At 41.1% G+C, this 16,634-nt stretch overlaps 1 protein-coding gene across 1 annotated transcript in view; it reads left to right on the top strand.

Annotated features, from left to right (window-relative positions):
* The window catches only part of LOC126235484 (uncharacterized transporter slc-17.2-like), a 353,312-nt gene extending 350,048 nt beyond the window's left edge, over positions 1-3,264 (top strand). The window contains exon 9 of the mRNA XM_049944205.1: positions 2,634-3,264. Coding sequence (XP_049800162.1) covers positions 2,634-2,945 — 312 coding nt within the window. The 3' untranslated portion in view covers positions 2,946-3,264. The remainder of the gene's footprint in view (positions 1-2,633) is intronic.
* Positions 3,265-16,634: the final 13,370 nt, after the last annotated feature.

Here is a 16,634-nt window from a genome sequence, read left to right as displayed (position 1 = left end):
CGGGAACCGAAAACATTTCATCTGAAGGTCATAGGTCAACCGATTCCTTCACAGGAAAACACGTCTGATATATTCTATACGATACTGTTGACGGCATGTGCGTCACATGAGAGGAATATGTTGTCGACCCACCTAACTTGTACACTTGGCGAATGGGTAAAAAGATTCTTCTACCTTGCCTGATTTAGGTTTTCTTGTGGATGTGATTATCACTCCCAAAAAAGTGATCGCATCGGACGGACAGACGGACAGATAATAATTGTCTGAAAACAAAAAAATTAAAATTTTCAGTCGAGGGAAGACTTAAACCTAGGACCTCTCACTCCACAGCTGCTCACGCTAACCACAAGACCACGGCACTCCTGACTGCAAGTTACCCTTGAAGTTGCATATGTTGCACGTCGACTACTCAGTTCGTATATTTTGTTAATTTTTTTCATAGTTACACACAACTTCTTCCTGTTTTCTCGATTGATCTGTGTTCAGTTTTTCAAGGCCTATCTACTCTGCCAATTTATAACTAAATCTGAGTGGGGTGCGATGGGGAGGTTCCCTTGTAAGATCGAAAATCCGCAATCGCCTGATAACTGCCTACCAATTAGCAATTTTACCTACTGACTCTAAAGCCCTGTAATGTGTTGTTCACGACCAAATCACTGAACACTTGCACGAATTCAGACTTTATAACAAATATCTGTTCGGCTTCCGTAAACACTTCAGCACAAACACCGCAATAATTGAGGTAACTGACGGCAGAAATATGCCACTGACAATCGTGAGGCAACTGTCAAATTTGACATACTGCTGTGAAAAACGGAACAGCTACAATTTTTCAGATAGTGCGCGAGGCAGTGAGAATGAAAAATCGTCCTTTCGGGACTGCCATAGGGGTCAGTCTCAGGCCCATTTTTGTTTTCCTTTATGTCAATCAAATTTCGTCGGTTACGTCCTTCTGTAAATATGGTTACTATGCCGACGACCTCTAGCTTTACCTAAGTTCCATATCTGAAGATATAAATACTGCTATCGTCTAGATGAACGATGATCAGTCTTCGGTGATAACATGGGCGAAAAACCCTGGGGCTTAAACTTAACGCAAAAAAGTCGCAACTAATCTTAGTATCCCATCGGAAATTACTAAGTTCAGAATTCCGTGAATAGTTGCCTCCTCTTCAGCCAGACAGTATTCCAATGTCATTTCAGAAAAGAATGAGAAGTTGGTTGTAATTTGGATAAGCGTCTTATCTGGGCGGAGAATACTAACACAATGTGCTGGAAGACTCCAGCTTACGTGGGGGCTGAACAAATAATTTTGTCTGCCCTCTCAGGCGCTAGTCAGGTAGGGTCAAGCTGAGTACAGCCCCCAAAAATTCATCAGTGCAGCCATGTCAAGTGCAGCTACAACAGTGGTCGCCATTATAATAGTACATGGTGCTCCAGATGCTATCGTACTCGTCGTGTGGATGCTGTTCTTCCCATGTCTTGTCTCAAGACACTTGTGGCTGTACAATTCTGCTTGGACGAGCGAACAATTTGTCTGTCCCCTACAGCACTAGCCAAGTGGGTCCACTGAGATCCTACATGACATTTTGACCCTCCTGAACCCATCGATTCCATTGTTGCAAGACAGTTGTGTAATTCTAAAGGATGTGCAGCAATATCACGGAAGGGAATGCTGCAGTCTGAACAGGTCACAGACTTTCTCCTGTCGAAAGCTGACGAGTGCTGCTAGGTGATATTCTCACAAACAGACAGCATTAAAATGTGATTGCTGCTACCTCTGTGTAATGTTTCCTTACATGGAGAATGGAAAAAGTGTTACTCCTAATTAGTTTACACAGGTACGCTGAAGTGCTATCCACTTGCATATAATAGCATGTATTATACCCTTCACGAGAAATTTACGTTTGTTGCATGCTGTGTTCATGGCGTTAGCTTCTAGTGGACATCAGCGTACTTTTACAAAATGATGTGGCTCAGAGCCCCAAGGTTTTGCTCAATATTTCTTCCCATTTCTTGGCTCAAGACACTTGTGGCTGTACAATTCTGCGTGGCCGAGCGAACAGTTGTCTGTCCCCTACAGCACTAGCCAAGTGGGCCCACTGGGATCCTGCATGACATCGAGTATGACCCTCCTGAACCCATTGATCCATTTTTGCAAGACAGTTGTGTGGTTCCAAACAATGTGCAGCAGTATCACGGTGGAGAAAGCTGCAGTTTGAATAGGCCACAGACCTTCTACTGTCGAATGCTGACGAGTGCTGCTAGGCGATATTCTCACAAACAACATTAAAAAGAGATTTCTGCGACCTCTGCGTAATGTTTTCTTACATTCAGAATGGAAATAGTGTTACTCCTAATTAGTTTGCACAGGTGCAGGTACCATTTGCGTATGGTAACAGGTGATATAATCTTCACGAGAAATTTACGTTTGTTGCAAGCTATGCATTTGCATATAGTAACATGTGATATAATCTTCCCGAGAAATTTACATTTGTTGCATGCTGTATTCATGGCGTTACCTTCTAGTGGACATCAGCGTACTTTTACAAAATGATGTGGCTCAGAGCCCCAAGGTTTTGCTCAGTATTTGTTTACGCTGTTGCTGTAGAGGTGGATGGTGTTGTTGGCAGCTGCCTGGCTCTTGGCGGATGGTGTTTGGCGTGTCAGCGCTGGTGCTCACGTTCACGGGCATCATCTTCATGGCTCTGGGCAGCGGCAGCGTGCAGCCATGGAACTTCGTGGCGAGCGACATGCAGCATCAGCAGCAGGCGCAACCGTCGCCCTCTGTACCGGCCACGCCCTCCCCTCGCCAGCAGCAGCCGCGGGAGCAGCAGCAGCAGCAGCAACAGCAACAGCAACAGCAACACACAGAGTCCGCGCCGCAGCCGCTAGAGGTCTCCACCATGATGATCGCGCCGGCCACTGGGGGCTGCATCGTCTGAGTGCGACGTCAGCCACGAACCCACCGTCCATCGCTCCCATGCCCTGTGACGCAACATTTTCGCTTCAGTGGATAGCTTTTAATGGTAATTTCTCTGGCGTTTTCAATCAGTTGTCAGGCTGCAAATGCGTGCAGGTCACGACACCGGTAGGGAATGCCCACTGCAGTGGATTTGAAACGTCCCCTTTGAACAATTATACAGGACTGTGCTTAAACTGACACGTGTACAATATTTTGTTAGCGCAACGCAATCTGACTTTCAATAATCCCTACAAAAGAATGGGCCCTGACTAACATTAAACTATACCTTTCACAAATCACTTACCTCACAAAAATCTTCGCTACTCAAGCTACTGCAATACAGCGAGCGCCACTACTGCCAGCTAAATAAAAGATTCAAAGTACTGAAGGCACTAACTACTGATAGGCATAGTTAGCAAATGAAAGATTTTGATAGAGAACAAACAATGTATTTACCTCAATAGTCATAATATATATAGCAGTTCATGACAAATTTCAAAACTCCGCCATCTCTCTCCCCACATCCACCACTGCTGGCGGCTCACCTCCAACTGCGCAACGCTACGCGCTGTTCGCATCCAGCTGCTGCTGCCTAACACTACAATGGCAGACAACAATGCAAACTAGCCACATACTGCACACAGCACAGCCAGTGATTTTCATACAGAGCGCTACGTAACGTTGCCAATAAGAAAACATAAACAGCCTACTTACAGATTGTGTGAATTTGCAGCCTCAGGACAGACTGAAAACGCGTAAGTAGAGACCATTGACAGCTGTCCACTGTAGTTGGCGCTATGCGCCACGGGGTTAATGTACTGAATGTTCTGGTAAAAAATAAAGCACTGCTATGTGATTTTTGAGAGGTTTCTGGAGTGATCGATTCAAGGCACATTGCCGAGTTGGCGGACGTATTTGGCATTGTCTTTATTGTCTTTGGCACATGCGGCATGCAACGCTTTTACAAGTAGCCTTACAGGTTGGCCCTACGTCAGTATCCGGATATAAATTTAATAAAGCAGTATGACGAAATTAAGGGAAAAAACGAAACTATCGCCTTTAAAAATTAGAAGATTTCCAAGTGCTGTTAAGTGACCTCATTAACGTAGTCGCAGATGTCCGAGTGCATAGGGCGGAAGTGACTACTCCTGTTGTCTCTGCTTCAAATCTCACTATTAGTAACATTCTTTTATAATTTTTAAAAATCTACATCTACATTTATACTCCGCCACCCAACAGTGTGTGGCGGAGGGCACTTTACGTGCCACTGTCATTACCTCCCTTTCCTGTTCCAGTCACGTATGGTTCGCGGGAAGAACGATTGCCGGAAAGCCTCCTTGCGCGCTCGAATCTCTCTGATCCTACATTCGTGATCTCCTCCGAAGGTATAAGTAGGGGGAAGCAATATATTCGATACCTCATCCAGAAACGCACCCACTCGAAACCTGGACAGCAAGCTACACCGCGATGCAGAGCGCCTCTCTTGCAGAACCTGCCACTTGAGTTTGCTAAACATCTTCTTAACGCTATCACGCTTACCAAATAACCCTGTGACGAAACGCACCGCTCTTCTTTGGACCTTCTCTATTTCCTCTGTCAACCCGACCTGGTACGGATCCCACACTGATGAGCAATACTCAAGTATAGGTCGAACGAGTGTTTTGCAAGCCGCCTCCATCGTTGATGGACTACATTTTCTAAGGACTCTCCCAATGAATCTCAACCTGGCACCCGCCTCACCAACAATTAATTTTATATGATCATTCCACTTCAAATCGTTCCGTACGCATACTCCCTGATATTTTACAGAAGTAACTGCTACCAGTGTTTGTTCCGCTATCATATAATCATACAATAAAGGATCCTTCTTTCTACGTATTCGCAATACATTACATTTGTCAATGTTAAGGGTCAGTTGCCACTCCCTGCACCAAGTGCCTATCCGCTGCAGATCTTCCTGCATTTCGTTGCAATTTTCTAATGCCGCAACTTCTCTGTATACTACAGCATCATCCGCGAAAAGCCGCAAGGAACTTGTGTTTATTAACAAATGGAAACCTTAAATAAAAATATTGAACACAAAATCGCAACAAAAATTTCAGCATTGTATTTTTGATTGCTGGTTGTATGAAAATAAATTAAAATTTGATGCAGATAGGTGAAATGCGTTACTGTTAATTGAAAGTGTTATATATGTAAAAAATAAGGCTCGATCTCTAGAAGCGAAAAATTATTTTATTTTCGATTTTTGATATTTTGGATTTTGGTGGCGGTATTTAATATATTGTGATTAGTAATTGAAAACAGAAAGGTGGTATTTTTATAAAAAAAATTATGATTCGATATCTTTGTTAATTAAAATTTTCATTTGTTAATAAATATTAGAATTCGCGAGTTTACCATTACTAGATTTGGTAATCTGGAAGATCAGTTGCAGACGATATGTATCGAAGAGGCGACTGTCACGGAGACAGTTATCGATTGTGAGAGTCGCCACGTCATGAGCGGCAAAGATTCTTATATTATGACATTGGAAGAGTTTTGCGACTGATTCCGATAGAAATTCCTTGACAATCCAATGTTTACTGGTGCTAGTGTAGTAGATATGAGTGAAGGAAGTAGTGCTTCGAATATTGCTCGTCTCACATGGCGTAACGAACTGTACGTCTGTCAGTATGCCTACGTCCACAGTCTAAGATTACGCGGTATAAAACTACCTAGTTACACTGTACCAGTTTCTTTTACGAGTCATAGTTAGAGTCTATCCTGGTTATGAAATGAAAGGACTCCTACCAGCTGCATACAAATCGGACCGAATTGTCCAAGATGAAAATATCAATGACGAAGAAGGTAAGTGAAATTACTCACATCTACTCATAGCTGACATTCATCTATGGTCGTTGTTGTTGGTAACGCTATAAACAGAGTTCATCGTTTTTCATTGTAGCTATTATCGCTGTGAACATAATCGATATCGGGCTCCATGAAAGTCGCTCCTTCCATATATATCGCTTGCAAGCGTTCTTCCACATCACCCTAGATTTCTACGCCATACACTGAGCTTCAGGTTACCATCTGAGTTAAGGCAAAAATTTTTTCACTTATCACCGCTTGGAAATATTCTTCTTTTCAAAGGCAATGTTTTTCTAGATGTTTTGAGAAAAAAATTGAAAGAGGATTGCAACCCGAGGTCTAAGTTCAAGTTTTCGTGAAGGTTCACTCTGGTGTGCCGCCGCTAATAAGGTCCTGAAATAAAAATCTCCTGGGAATATTGATTACCCAGCATTAAAAGCATGACTAGGGCTCTACGGTTCGCATATGATTTTGCTAATAGTGTTTTGCTGCCCCGGCAAGGGTAAGGTCCAAAGAATACTAAATTATAAAACCCTGTGATAAAACTAAGAATGACCAACTGTCTTAGTTCCATGCAGCAATTCTTTAAAAAAACTGCACGAAATTAGTTAGAAATAAAATAATCTCACTTTCACTTCGTTCAGTTTGTAAAGAGGACGATGAATTACTGAGAACAAATAAACTGATACATTCTTCAAACAAAATTAGAGGCATTTCGCCTCGTTGTAATAACTTCCTAACAGTTTTAAATCAAAGTTAACAGTGGTTGCGGTATACACAAATCTGAGACTGAAGAATACATAGGTCAAATAATCTCCTTATTTTCATGATTATGGCGCGTTGTGGATGCCGACTCCAGTGTGATTATTCAGCGCCTCCACTGCTTTGACATGAATCATCCAGATACTGCATTCCCCGGATTTCGAAGTTGGATTAAACAATTTTTTTCCAAAAAAATCAATAAAACGATTTTTCTTCACTTGTTGCCTTTCTACCATCACTCACCAACGATATTTTCTTTCACTTGTATCTGATATTTGTATTTTGCTAGTGAATAAAAAGGCGTATGTAACTAGACTGTTACGCACTGAAGAAAGTCGAAGCGGCCAATCGGTTAAGGTCCTCTTTTCAGATATGTTCGTCCTCTGCATTTCAGTAAAGACGTCCGAAAGCAGTGGAAGATCAGTCAAGTATCGTCTGAGAATATGCACTTCATGTTCTTCTGTCTTGGCTGCACTTAACGGGAAAGTGATTTTGCCTGGCCGTTCTAGCAGTGCGTAGTGATACAAACACCAGACGTATACTGTTATTTCTCTAATGTTTATTTGGTATTCAGGTCACAAAGAGCTCCTCTTAGTATCGAAAGTGACTTACGCACCTTGTTATATACACAGTTTCAGCCAAACAATCAATGTAGTTAAATTCATCGCACTGATTGTTATGTCTTCACGTATTCCTCCCTTTTCCGTTTGGTATCAGCTGTCTGTCTGTCATATGGTGAGATCTAACGATGCATTTGTCATCTAGTGGACTTTCGGGTACTCACCACTAAAACCATTTATTCAGACACGCCTTTTGTCGGGCTGCAACAGTAGAGAAAGCAGCAAATTATTTGAAGTAACTCATATATTGCCGTACAGTGCCTATGTTGATTTGGCTGAGGATTTTGCTCCTTCTCGTGCAACAGCAGAGTTGAAACTGCCTTTCAAGTCAGTGAGTATAATAATGCGTCTCTTGACACAATTCTAGCGAAGGAAATTCAGCCAAGAGCTCTACGGGGGTGCTAGAATCAGTGCCACAAGCGGGCAAGCACACAAGCCCCTTTTTAACATCTAACACCTTGCCGAAGTTGTTGTCTTTTGAGAAAACGAAGAGAGGGTGCAAAAGATCAAATGGCCTGCCCTCATAAGCGTTAAAGAGTGGTCCCTTACAGATACAGAAGGATAAGGAGGAAAAGGATACCCGAAGGGAACAGAAAAAAGGAAACAAGATAAAACAGGATTTTCTAGAACAGAAAAACATCGAATATGATTTTCGTGATTACTGTATACAGCATGAAACAGGTGCAGATTATGAGGCTCTAGGACGTTATCTTTGTTATCAATTAGGAAGAATTTTACCTGTGAACCCCTCCTCGACTGAACGCTACTCGTATCCGCTTGTGTAGCCAAGAGTGCGCATTTAATGCTTTTGTACTCTAGCTCTTACTGTATATGTATTAACAATAAAAATTGTTGTATTTCACAACGCTTAGTATGTAGGAGCTTAAACGGCAGCTCGTGTTTAAAAAGTTTACAATAAAAGATTAGGTAGATATCCGCAATTTTCCCTGTAAGAAACTCTCTTATGCCTTTCAACGGTGCCAATTTATGAAACACTTGCTTTTCTTCCTTTAGACTTTACCTAGATGAGGGCAGTGTTCAGAGTGTTTCTCTATACTTTTACCTCAACTCCCTTTGTAGCACAGCCCTATGTACGTGCCACATGCTTTCACAAATTCAAAATATCGCTAAATAGATCCCAACTATCATTTCCATTTTCCAGTCGCTAAAATCTGCACCGTTGGTCATACAAGTCCAGCATACAGTTCCATTTACAAGCCGTTATTGGAAAATACGTCAACTGCATGGAAAGTGGTTGAAAGCAAGCAATAAGAAGATGTGATCCATTCCTGTTGTACATACAGGGTGTATCATAATTAATGGCGTAAACACATACAGTTGAAAGTACACGATATTAGAAGCAAACAAGTCTCATTAAATACAGGGTCGAAAATGCGCACCGTAAGAGCTACGATCAATTTTTCATATTCGATACTGTGAAACAAATCTCTTGTATTGCAAGTTCTTTGCTTTCCATATTTTGGGAAGTAGTAGGATGGACCGAAATATGAAAAAAATGTCCAGCAAACACGTGCTCTAAAACGTATACCTTAAAAGTTACGAGCACTTGATCATTAGAAGGGTTGTGTTTCAAAGTAGCAAAGATGAACAAGTGTTCATAGCTCTTAAGGAATGCATTTTAGAGCACATGTTTACTGGACTTTTTTTCTTGTTTTGGTCCATACTACCACTTCGCAAAATACGGAAAGCAAAGAACTTGCAGTAGAAGAGATTAGTTTCACAATATCGAATATGAAAAATTACTCGTAGTTCTTAAGGTATGCATTTTCGATCCTATGTTTAAGGAGACTTTTTTGCTTCTAGTATCGTATACTTTTAACTGTATACGTTTACGCCATTAATTATGATACACCCTGTACATCAAGCTCCTCGGCGACGAAAACTGTCGTATAAACCCTGCCATAAAAACATTACCCATTGATTATGAATCCCCTATCCATTGACATAACCTACGAGTGTGTGCCTATTGCTTTACACGAATATCAGTACACAAGATTTAGGAGCAATGCACATTTTTTATGTTACCTGACAACAATAAACCACCCCGTCGTTATTACTATTTTTTTGCTTATAAAGCTTCCATGTTTATATATCTGCTTTAGTTTTTCTCCTGAATGCTGCCACTGAATATTTGCAGTCTGCATCAGAGAAAACCAGCTACATTTGTAGTTAGACTTCACATACTGAAAGGTTTTTTTGAGTACACATGCGGAATCTTTTCGCAGCCTCAGATCTGTGACTAATGGCGCAACGAAAGTGAAGAACTGAAGCACATACGAAGCTGCAGATTTCGGCAAACATAGATGTTTAATGTGAAACGTTTCACACTCTGTAAAAACAATAACGTTAAAGTCGCAGCAGACTGTTTACTATCACAAAATACTGTATCCTTAAAAATTATGTTCGTGGCCCCTTTTTTTTTTTTTTTTTTTTTTTTTTTTTGAGTCGGCAGTCTTCTCACCGGTTTGATGTGGCACCACGAATTCATCTCTTGTGCCAACCTCTTGTTGTAAGAGTAGCAATTGCGCTCAGTCTCATCAGATACTTTGTAGAGACTAGCGGTGAATGTCCTCTGCAGTAGGTGGTAGAGCTGTTCTTCTATAGGTAGCGATGGCGATCATTTCTCCACCACGGGCGTTGTTGCAACAGGGCAGTGGGCAGGAATCAGCTGGCTGTCCCATGTCCCCTCATAAAAACGGCAGCTACATACACATGTTTATTCCGAGCGAAAGATATAACATCCTAGTGTTGCCGGGTGGCAGTCATCGCCCAGAAGACGCACTCTGGTCTCGGTCGATGAAGTGTGCTTTGATCAGTAAGCAGTCCTCTGTCATCTCCAGCGTACAGTGTCGCATCGCCCAGGTGGCGGAATCCATGGCAAAGTAACATGGTAAGTACTCCCGTGGTGTTGTGCGGCGTCAGCTCTCAGGTACTCTTCCGGCATGAAGTTATGACATACTCCGCAAAGTCAAACACTTAACAAATCTTTAAAATGCCATTTTTTCCTCTACTAACTGCGATGTACGAGTATTACAGCACCCTTATTTACATTTGTATTCCTTGCTACAAGTAAGTAAGCTCACACATTTGAAGATGACAATCTGTATAGTGCACATTCACTTTTATCATAAGCACGTGATCGGTACGAGATGCTCACGACCGTGAGTTGTCATCAATGGAAGACAAAGAAGAAAATTCCGTCTCGCAGGACCCCTCCCTCACACTTCTATTGAGGAAATGATTTATAGCTGCGCGGGATTAGCCGAGCGGTCTAAGGCGCAGCAGTCATGGACTGTGCGTCTGGTCCCGGCGGAGGTTCGAGTGCTCCCTCAGGCATGGGTGTGTGTGTTTGTCCTTAGGATAATTTAGGTTAAGTAGTGTGTAAGCTTAGGGACTGATGACTTTAGCAGTAAGTCCAATAAGATTTCACACACATTTGAACATTTTGAACATAGCTTATAAACAACATAGACTGGCTAAGGCGCCACCATATTTGATGTTGATTAAATACCTCCATACGACCTACTTTCCCTCTGCACTCCAAACGCCATGGAGTTAATAGCGACAGACATTTCTTAGGCGCCAATTAAAAAAGAATTACATTATAAACAATAGAACGATCGATAGTTAAACTATACTACCAATAGTGACAATAGTGCATGAAAGGTCTCTGTTGGATTCATTTCATGTTAATTTCTTAAATCTGTTGTTAAATTCCACTTCTAAATTTACTGTGGTGTTTCTGACTCTATATGGGAGGAGCCTGAGCAGTGGAACGTGTTACTTTTACACATAAACAAGGACGATCTCTCACACTACTACACTTTAAAACACAATTTATGTGTAATTCATGTCACACAGTCTCATAGGGAACAAAGATGCGTTTTCGTTTATATAGTGTATATGATAAGATACTGTCATCCCCCTTCCCTTCTGTGTGAAAGGACGAATGAGCAAATGTATTTCTAGTTGCATGCTTGATGGTAGCAGACAAGTCTGTCTGCTAGAGAACAGTAGGACCAACGTCGGAACAGGTAGCTACGCTTTCTAAAAGCAAAGAGGTTTCTATTTCTGGTATGGTCCTGTTCATCCCTTGTCATGTTGGTATAGGAAGCTGCCTCTCTGGTCACTTCCGTTTGTATCTGTGAGGCACCCTCGGTAGGGGCCCACGCCAGTCTGTCCGCGGCGAGCGTCTTAAGTGGTAAGATCTTTGGCTAAGTGCGTCTCTGCTAAGTCCGTAGGACAATGAATTTCTTAAGTTCAGCCTAACTGAAAATTTAATCAGCTTTGTTTCAGGTTTAGATCTAAAATATCTATGTTATCTTAAATTGCAATGCAGTGTAATTTGAGTGTGAAGTTCAGAATATCTTCCAGTAGTTGCTTTGTGAGCAAAGTGGAACTACGTGTTGATGATCCATAACTCTAACTAAGATCATCAATCTTAAATGCGAATGTGTGTGAGATTATAACATCTCGTCTTGGCAATATTTTTCAATATAGCAACTTTTCTCAAAGTACACCCCACGTGGGTTGAACATAAAGAAAAGTTGCTATATTGAAAAATATTGCCAAGACGAGATGTTATAACCTCACGCACATTCGCATTTAAGTTGATGATCTTAGAGTTACGGATCATCAACACATGGTTCCACTTTACTCACAAAGCAACTACTGGAAGATATTCTGAACTTCACACTCAAATTACACTGCATTGCAATTTAAGATAATATAAGATATTTTAGATCTAAACCTGAAACAAAGCTGATCAAATTTTCAGTTAGGCTGAACTTCAGAAATTCATTGTCCTACGGACTTAGCAGGGACGCGCTTAGCCAGAGATCTTACCACTTCAGACGCTCGCCGCGGACAGAGTGCCGTGGGTCCCCTACCAAGGGTGCTTCCCGATACAAAACGGAAGTGACCAGAGAGGCAGCTTCCTATACCAACATGACAAGGGACGGACAGGACCATACTAAGAATAGAAACCTCTTTGTTTCTAGAAAGCGTAGCTACCTGTTCCGACGTTGGTCCTACTGTTCTCTAGCAGACAGGCTTGTCTGCTACCATCAAGCATGCAACTAGAAATACATTTGCTCATTCATCCTTTCACACAGAAGGGAAGGGGGATGACAGTATCTTATCATATACACTATATAAAAGAAAGCGCATGTAGGTTCCCTATGAGACTGTGTGACATGAATTACATATAAACTGTGTTTTAAAGTGTATTAGTGTGACAGATCGTTCTTGTTTATGTGTAAAAGTAACACGTTCCACTGCTGTCTCCTCCCAGAAAGAGTCAGAAACACCACAGTAAATTTAGAAGTGGAATTTAATCCGTAAATGACAACAGATTTATGAAATTAACATGAAAGGAATCCAACAGAGACCTTTTATGCAGTTGCTACTGATTAATTGGTAGTATATCGATGATTAAGTAACATTAGTTTTCGGTTGAGGTTATAGTAGTTACAATTTATGAGTCTTAAATAAAATTTGACCTTCTCCGTCGGATCGGTGCGGTTGGTCGTTGAAATGTGATGGTGTTCGTGACGTCAATGGAGCGAGTGATGACGTTGCGGTGAGCGATCAGCTGATGCCGACTGCGGGTCCTCTATCGTCTGCTGTTGGCACAAAGTTATGCGTATGACCACATGTCCTGTGACGTGTCTGGATCGGACTGACAGTCTCGTTTCCAGTGCGACATGAAATGAGCCGGCCGGTGTGGCCGAGCGGTTCTAGGCGCTTCAGTCTGGAACCGCGCGACCGCTACGGTCGCAGGTTCGAAACCTGCCTCGGGTATGGATGTGTGTGATGCCATTAGGTTAGTTAGGTTTAAGTAGTTCTAAGTTCTAGGGGACTGATGAGCTCGGATGTTAAGTCCCATAGTGCTCAGAGCCATTTGAACCATGAAATGAAAACGGCAGTATTATCTCTCCTTTCCCGATCCACATGTTACAGCAAAATTATACACAAAGAAATGTTGATGTCATTATGGTGTAACTAAGTGACTTTATTTGAAATATCTGTGTTGGGGCTTTTATTGTATTCGTATTTCATATGTATACAGAATGAAAAATACATTTTTTGTAAACGTCATTCGTTTGTATTTGTTGTATGTTACCCTCTCGTCTGCAAGTTCAGGCTTCATACATTTTTATTTAAGTTACTTGCACGTTTCAGTGTCCTTATAACATGTCGTCTTTTCCACAACAGTTTGTATTCAGCTTTCTTCAATTGGCAACTGTGCGCCGTATACCGAAGTAACGGCTAATTCCGTGTGTCTTGCATTGTTGTTCCGGAACGCTTGGTGTGCTATGTTCACCTCGTGTCCCCAACATAAAATTTTACAAGCATTGTTGTTTCTTGCGCTGTTCATGAGGTTTACTCCAGGGTTTTTCAAGCACTCAGTGGATTACACCTTTCGTTCGCAAAACAGTTGAGCCACAGTTTTAAACAGTCAGTAAGTTTGTTTCCAACACACATGTATTATCTAATCTCACATCCTCCTTTGCGATGAAAATACCGTTTGCCCACCTCGGAGCGTCCACGTCACTTTACACACGAGCAGGCGTCCGCTAGTTTAAATTCTGCAATTGGAAGCACTAACACTTCTATTCTTTGGTTCGTTAGTCACTTCACTGTGATATCATACACTTCTGTCATTTAGGCATTACTCGTGTGAGTAATTTTGTCACAAGTTTTGCATCTCAATTATTCTGGTGACAAATACAGCGTTTAATGCCCTACACGGACAGAACAAACAGTGGTTTTATACATGACTGCACCATTTCTTTTGACCCTGTGGCCATATATTCATTTACTAACCTAGGCTTGATCTTACAGACTTTACGGTAGTTTTGTTTCATTAATTTCGCTTTTTTTTTCTATGAGTGGAGATCGATGCTGGAATTTCTTTCCATAGAAAACTTCGCTAATAGAACCTAGTTCGGTTTTACACCAGTCTACTGAAAAACACAGACGCAGACGCTTGAAAGCAGAAAACAAAAGCTTTCCCGCAAAACTATACGTCAAAGTGAATTTGTTGACAGATGATCCTACTTTCATATCTGTCTGCTATTATGTAAGTTATACTTTCATGGTTTACAGGAATATATGTTCCTCTTTCATGTTACTCTTTTACACAGATCACCCTCTTTTTACTAGTTTCAGTCTGGAACCACGTGACCGCTACGGTCGCAGGTTCGAATCCTGCCTCGGACATGGATGTGTGTGATGTCCTTAGGTTAGTTAGGTTTAATTAGTTATAAGTTCTAGGCGACTGATGACCATAGATGTTAAGTCCCATAGTGCTCAGAGCCATTTGAGGAAACTCAGAGCCTGGAGGAAACTCATTTTCGAAATGGGGTCAAGGCACTGGAACATCGTTGGACCAAGTGCATTAATCTACAAGGAGACTAGATTGAAAAATAAAAACAGTTTCAGTGATGTAACTACTTTTTTTCTATTCCGTTCCGAGAACTTTTCAAACCACCTTCGTACTTGTTTCTAAATCTAAACACTACAAATACTTAGCTACTACGCTTCTGCATACATATTTTCACACATTATTTTACTCAAGGTGTCTTCCCTGTTTGCCCATGTCCATCTTTCATCATTAATTGCTTTCGGAGCTAAGCTGAGTGACTGAAATAGTATGGGTACATCTACATTTTTATTTTGCATCATGAAATCTTTGACTTGTTCATCCACGTTTTCTGACCGTCTGTGAATCGGTACGGTATTTCGGTTAATTTCTCTACCGTTTAACATTAGTCGCACGCTACTATCTGGTTTAGCTACCGTAGGGGACTGCTGTATGCTGAAGAAGATGGTTCTGTTATGTTCCACTGTAACATTCTATTTACCTCTCGCCTCACGGCATCCCTCTTGGCTTATGGAACTGCATAGGTCGAGTGACAGTTAAGGTTGATGAGGAACTCCATTCACGTTGTAAATATATCCTTTGATTATACCTGGCTTTTTTGAAAAGACATTTACATATTGTGCAAGGAGTTCGAAAAGCTGCGCCTGCTGCTGGATATCTAAACACTCGGATTGTCTCACATTATCCTGAATATCACTAAGTTGGTATCTTTTGCATCATTTTTCATATAACACTCACTGATTTGGTATTCAAGATCCTGGTCATTAAATAGAAAAATTTTGGGTTTCACATGTTTATCTATCAGTTCATGACAGTATTTGCTATGGACTGACGCTATTTTTATTAAATCGATAACCATTACCCCTCTCCCTCAAAACACATTTACCATTCAAAAAATCTAGTTTGGCACCTCTTTCTCTGGGGAACAACAAACTCAGGAGACGGATTACAGATAAATTTTTGACTACTAGGGACTTGCATTCATATGGTCCATTATCTAAATTAACTACGACCTGCACCAATGGCGCCTGTTACTTTACGGTTCCGCATGGATAGGGTTTGAATGTGGTTTTCGGTTTTCAGTCTACGTACAAATTCCTCATGTATTTCGTTCGTACTTGCAAAAGTATCAAGGATTACCGTAACAGGAATATTACAAATATTAGCTTTCACTATAGCTTGGCTATCTCTTTATGAATTGGTTTGCATTTCTGTACTTCAGGGCACAATTATTCCTTAATGTATTTTCCACCATTGCATCTAAGCAGTTTAGGTTTCAGGTCAGTTTACATTAACCTTGATCTGCCTACTGTAGTTACTGTTATGATTATTGTTAATAGTATAATTAATAATATGAGTATTTTGTGTTGCGTTGATTGTGTGCTCTGTGTGGCCCCCATTCAACTCCCCGACCAACATCCGAGGGCGTAATGAGGTTGCTTTTAGTTTGTTTCTGGTGGCGTGTTCGTCTGTGGTTCCTGTCGTACCTCCAACATCCGAACATCATGTGTCTGCTGGGTTATCCAACTAGTGTAGTTGTGATGTGCTTGATTACTTCGTACACCACTGTGATTTCGATTTATTCCAGGAGATGGTCCATCGTTTTCTTGTGGCCAACTTGAATGGTTATTATACCAGTAATTTCCACTCTGGTTTGTATTTCGATTGTATCCCTGCTGGAAGTTATTCTCACTCTTGCACCTCTTATTATAGTTGTAGGATTGAATACGATTTCCCCACAACATTTTCTATGTGTTACTTCCAATTTAAGTTGTTCGGAATTGTAATTCCTAGGTATTTAGTTGAATTTACGGCCTTTAGATTTCAGTGATTTATCGTGTAACAGAAGTTTAACGAATTCATTTTAGCACTCATGTTGATGATCTCACACTTTTCGTTAATTAGGGTCAACTGCCAATTTTCGCGCCATTCATATATCTTTTCTAAATCGTTTTGCTGTTTGTTTTGATGTTCTGATGACTTTATTTGTTGATAAACGACAGTTGTGTATGAGTGTTAAGTATGG

The sequence above is a fragment of the Schistocerca nitens genome, chromosome 2 (assembly GCF_023898315.1).
Source record: "Schistocerca nitens isolate TAMUIC-IGC-003100 chromosome 2, iqSchNite1.1, whole genome shotgun sequence".
In the NCBI taxonomy this organism is placed as follows: Eukaryota; Metazoa; Arthropoda; class Insecta; order Orthoptera; family Acrididae; genus Schistocerca; species Schistocerca nitens.
This window is presented reverse-complemented; position numbering and strand designations above follow the sequence as displayed.